The sequence below is a fragment of the Aulostomus chinensis genome, chromosome 20 (assembly GCF_037954235.1).
Source record: "Aulostomus chinensis isolate RoL2024-O1b breed Wild chromosome 20, RoL_Achi_v1.0, whole genome shotgun sequence".
NCBI lineage: Eukaryota > Metazoa > Chordata > Actinopteri > Syngnathiformes > Aulostomidae > Aulostomus > Aulostomus chinensis.
This window is the reverse complement of record NC_141339.1, coordinates 21865592-21870534: the sequence shown is the minus strand read 5'-3', so window position 1 is coordinate 21870534 and position 4943 is coordinate 21865592. Positions and strand designations below refer to the sequence as shown.

Here is a 4943-nt window from a genome sequence, read left to right as displayed (position 1 = left end):
CTGCCCCGACCAATCAGACCATGATGAGGTAACGACCCACAGCTGGTGGGTCTGGAGTCCAACTGAAGGTGGGTCTTAACCCTTTGTATCAAAAGTGTCTCAGTTGCTCCCCCTCTCCTTTTCTCTTTGGCTGATACCCTTTTGCAAACTGGGTGCTGACCTTGCTTTATAAGAATGTTAAATGTTTGGGATGTACAGTAATCAATGACGAGAAATACTGTTGTTGGTTAACTTCAAAAGCAAGTTCATTGCTTGTTGCCTCGAGATTCAATTATTAGATTTTTTTCATATACATTTACATGCAGGCAGCACGGTGGTGCAATGGTTAGCACTGTCACCTCACAGCAAGAAGGTTCCGGGTTCCGGGTTCCTGGTTCGGGGTTAGAGTTCCGGCTTGTGCACGGGATCTTTCTGTGTGGAGTTTGCTTGCCGTGCCAGCATGGGTTCTCTCCGGGTACTCTGGCCTCTTCCCACCGTCCAAAGACGTGCGATTGGGGACAAGGCTAATTGAATACTCTAAATTGACCATATGTATGACTGGTTGTTTGTCTCTATGTGTTGGCCCTGCGATGGACTGGCGACCTGTCCAGGGTGTACCCCGCCTCTCGCCTGTACCTGCTGGGATAGGCATCCCCCCCAGTGACCCTTAACAGGAATAAGCAGAAGACAATGGATGGAGGATGGATGGACATTTACATGCACTTGGGACAGCATGGCTCATTGGTAGAGAGGCGGTGTAGCAAGCTGAAGTTCACTGGTTTGATCTTCACTTCCCCCAGCGACCATGTCCAAGTGTCCTTGAGCAAGATACTGAACTCCTAATTGCTCCTGATGAGTCTGCAAGTGGCGACCCATCCAGGGTGAACCCAGCCTCTCGCCCAATGTCAGCTGGGATAGGCTCCAGCCCAACCCTTAATGAATAAGCGGTATAGAAAATGGATTGATGAATGGATTTACAAGCACTCAAATGAACAAATCATTAGCAGATATGGAGCGTTAGCAGATTATTCACCTGGTCATGTAAACGGTATAATGCAATATGCTTTGTCAGAAGATGCCATTATCAGAGAATGAAAAATCTCATAAACACTCATTTTTTTTGCCAAATAGTCCATTTTATTCAGTGCCTGTATAGTGCCTGTTATCTGGCATCTTTTTGTTGTCTTTATTCACATCACACGGTGACCCACTTATGCATTGCTTTCCACGCATGAACAGTTACCCAGTCCACCTTTTCAAACAGACTCTGGCACGGGTCCATGAGCTTTGCCCTGAAAATGCAGTGTTCACACTTATCAAATGATCTGAACTTTTGGCTAAATATTTTCAGATCTATTCACAGGACCCTAGAGTGAAAACCCTCTTAACCCTCTACTCTCCATGGTGCTCTTTTGGCACCGAATATTCACTTATTCTAAGTCTAAAGTAAAATGTCTTAACTTGGCTTCAATTGCACAGAATTTTATTTTCTAGCTACACCACATTTCACTTGCATGTTTGCGTTTTCTTGAAAATGTCATTGAGCCTGTCCTATTTTGCAGGATCGGGGTGGGGGGGTGGTTAACACGGTACTTCAGGGTCATTCTGGGATTTTCTGTTCTCCAAAGGTTGTTTTTAAGCCGAGTATTTCACTGCAATAGCATATGCTGTAGACCTAACCTTCGCTGGAGCAGGCTAAGTGGTTGGATAAAAAGTCATATTTACAAGCACCGCCTCAGAACCAATCATACAGACAGTATTGTCACCATTTATCAGACTGGAAATGTGCCATCAGTGCACAGAAAGGGATTAAGACAAACCCCCTTGGTCTTTCCTGATGAGCACCTTTGTAAATACAGATTACAAGTGGAACTTTACAAAGGCGGTGAGAATTATCGTTGGGATTCCATGAGTGGTAACGAAAGCATCAAGTAGCAGCTACTGCCTCCTCAAGTTGAATTAGTTTACCGTCCAGGTCAGTGATGTCTCCTCATGTGGGTGAGGTTTCCCAGGCTCTGACTCAGGACTATCATCAGAGAGAAGTTTTACACCTGCAGCTTCTGGCTACAATCCGAAGTATCTTGTTGCATCTTCTGGCTACACTGGAGGCTTGGCTGCCTTCAACCAAGGTAAACATGGTGAGACAGGTGAAGCTCATCATTGCAGTGAGCCTTGTGTAAAAATGCTTCTGCTCCTAGAAATCCCCTGGGGAGTTGCTCCCACAACTCCAATTCCTGGAGGGGAAGCTGCATCCAGTGGCCTTTCCCCTGGAGGACCTGGCAATGTGAGCCCACCTATGTCCCCACAATTTCATTGAGTTGAACCGTTTCACAAGGATGTGACTTTCAAGAGAGGAGACTGAATCAGAGCATTAAGAGCAGTGTCACCAGGCGCAACCTTCTGGTGTCAGTGAGCTTCACCAGCCCATCCCTGGTCCAGGGTATCCCCACTTTGACAACATACTCCTGACATGCATGTACCAAACTTGGTCTTAATCTTTCTAAAGTGCAGTAATACATTGATTTCCTTTTTTGACAGCAAGGGCTTCAAACTGTTAATGGTTATGTACTTACCTCCCCACAGATGGAGTACTTTGCTGATCTTGACATGTCAAGTTTGTGCAAGTGCTTTACAGCTGCAATAGACTGCTTAGAGGCAGTTATGGTTATATGTCAGCGGAAGGTGGTCTGCGGAGATTGCTTACCCGTCATTCCCAAGTGACATTTGTAGAAGTCCATCTACCAAGTTAGCTCATTAGTCTTTACTAAAAAGGTGAAAGTTTTGGCATTTTCTTCAGTCCTGTTTTGTGGCAGATATTAAGCAGGACATCATGGTTTGCCATTTATGGTTGCTAAATATGAAGCAACTCCAAATGCAGGACAAACTGGCCATAGGAGTTTATTCCAGTGGGGGCACAGGAGCCCATTTTTAAGTTCAAATACAGCAGTCCTGAAACTTTACTGACGCCTGTGTAGTGCAACTAGCTTTGAGTATGTTGCCCTCACAGTCAAAAGCATGTAGGGCTCACCGAAGCCTCCCACCCAAATCAGGTGTCCATTCTCACCTGTTGCAGAATGACCACCACCAAGCAGGTTAAGTCCATTTGTGCAATATGAGAACTGCCCTATTTGTTAGATGTAAATATGGTAAGTTGAGCTACCACATTAGACATGCGTAGTTCTTTTAGAGTTTATTTCAAACAGAAGAGCCACCATTAGTACCTGGAGAAGAAAAATACATGAGTTCAGATATGCATGAAAGAAACAACCACCACATCTGATTTTAAGTTACCTGCTAGTCTGTTGGGGTGTTTTCTTGGAAGCAAATTGTGGGACTGCAACCTGCTGAGGACTGGCAGCAACTGGCTGGTAGTAGTGCCGCATGTAGTGGTCATCATACCAGTGGTCTCTCCCTTCCTCATAGCTGCTGGTGTAGTCGGAGTATGTGCCGGGAGGGTACTGGCCGGTCAGGAACATGTAGTCGTAGTGAGGATATCCCGGACCTGGGATGGGTGGGTAAGGTACGCTGGTGAAGGCTGGGGACACGGCTGCGACTCCTCCAGCACCGGAAGGTTGCGCCTGGTAGCCCTGCTCTTCAGTCTCCGATTCAGAGTCTCCCCTCTCGTAGATCATGTCCTTGTGATACAGTTCACCTCCCTGAAATTGCGGGGGCATAGGTGGGCTCACGTTGCCAGGTCCTCCAGGGGAAAGGCCAGTGGCTTCACCTTCCTCTGCAGAACCAAGAGATGGGGGAGACACTGCCCAGGGAGTTTCTGGGAGCAGAAGGAGAATTTGAGCTGCTTTTAGTCTTGAAACTGGGTTGCTGCTAGTTGAGTACCAACAATGTACATACACAAGTAGGAATCATGTAGTCTCTAGCATTTACCTGGTTTAAAGGCAGGTTGGACAAAGTTCAGCTGTGATGACCCTCCAGCAAAGGCACCATGATAATGTGGGCTGTATGAGGTGCCTGCTGGTGCTCCCTGAGCACTTCCTGGGTTGTAGCCAGCAGCGACAGAGCCACCACCTGAAGACCCTCCCACAGGACCGAAGACTCTACCGGAGGACCCTCCTACAGGACCGAAGCCACTCCCTGAGGACCCGCCGTAGGAGAAGCCAGCAGAACCAGGGTCTGCACCATAACTGCCTTGGTAGGAGGGACTGGAACCTTAGTAATGCATGGACAATATTAGTTCCATCATAGTTTTTGCTTCTTAGACACATGTAGATAATGGTACCTTTCTTAGCAGGGTAGCTGTAACTTGCACCAGTCAGCAGCACAAGGAGCAAAGTGCTATTTGGAGGAAAAAAGACAACATGTAACAAACTATTGGACAAAGACAGCTTAAAACCCAACCCACTGCCACTTACCCTGAGGAGAGCCAAGCAGCCATCATGGTGAATGAGGAACTCGAGTGACTCCTTCAGTCAATTGAAGGTTTTTAAATGTTGCCAGTGACCTGCCCCGACCAATCAGACCATGATGAGGTAATGACCCACAGCTGGTGGGTGACGAGTCCTCCTGTAGGTGGATCCTATGCTGGACTCTCCACTGGGTGCTTTATTTAACCAATTAAAGCTGCAACTTTATTTTCAGAAAAATATAATGAAAAAAAAATTTGCAATGCTAAATGTCTTTTGTTTAATTTTATTGTTCGTGTAGATGAGCTTAAATCAGTGTTTTCTTCCGTCATGCATTAATTTCAGTAACAGAACTTGTTTTTCTGCACATTTGATTGTTAAACAGTTCTACAAGTGTTTTGCTAATTTTAAAAATGTAATCTGCAAGTGCAGACGTCCCTCATACCTGTATTTCAGAGGTGCCATTACAAAAGATTCATATGACTGATTTTTTGAATTATTTTTATGTGGAATGAAACCAGTTGAGGCTTTAATTTGATGTATTTCTTTACAGTATGACAGGACTGTGACATCTTTTTTTTGCTACCTATGAATTTTTAGCAT

General features: G+C 45.6%; 1 protein-coding gene across 1 annotated transcript; it reads right to left on the bottom strand.

The window, feature by feature from the left end:
- Positions 1-3154: 3154 nt before the first annotated feature.
- On the bottom strand, positions 3155-4444 carry LOC147243249 (uncharacterized). The gene is made up of 5 exons (XM_086189450.1): positions 4350-4444; positions 4217-4272; positions 3865-4146; positions 3271-3751; positions 3155-3200 (listed from the first exon to the last, which is right to left on the bottom strand). Exons 1-5 carry the CDS (start codon positions 4373-4375, stop codon positions 3194-3196), a joined length of 852 nt encoding a protein of 283 aa, XP_086045576.1. The 5' UTR covers positions 4376-4444; the 3' UTR covers positions 3155-3193.
- Between the last annotated feature and the right edge of the window lie 499 nt (positions 4445-4943).

Excerpts from the sequence above, each read along its gene's own strand:
- LOC147243249 (XM_086189450.1), bottom strand. The coding sequence starts at position 4,375 with ATGATGGCTGCTTGGCTCTCCTCAGG. Across the intron at positions 4,273-4,349 it reads GCTGCTTGGCTCTCCTCAGG|CACTTTGCTCCTTGTGCTGC; the intron begins GTAAGTGGCAGT and ends TCCTCCAAATAG. Across the intron at positions 4,147-4,216 it reads CAGCTACCCTGCTAAGAAAG|GTTCCAGTCCCTCCTACCAA; the intron begins GTACCATTATCT and ends TGCATTACTAAG.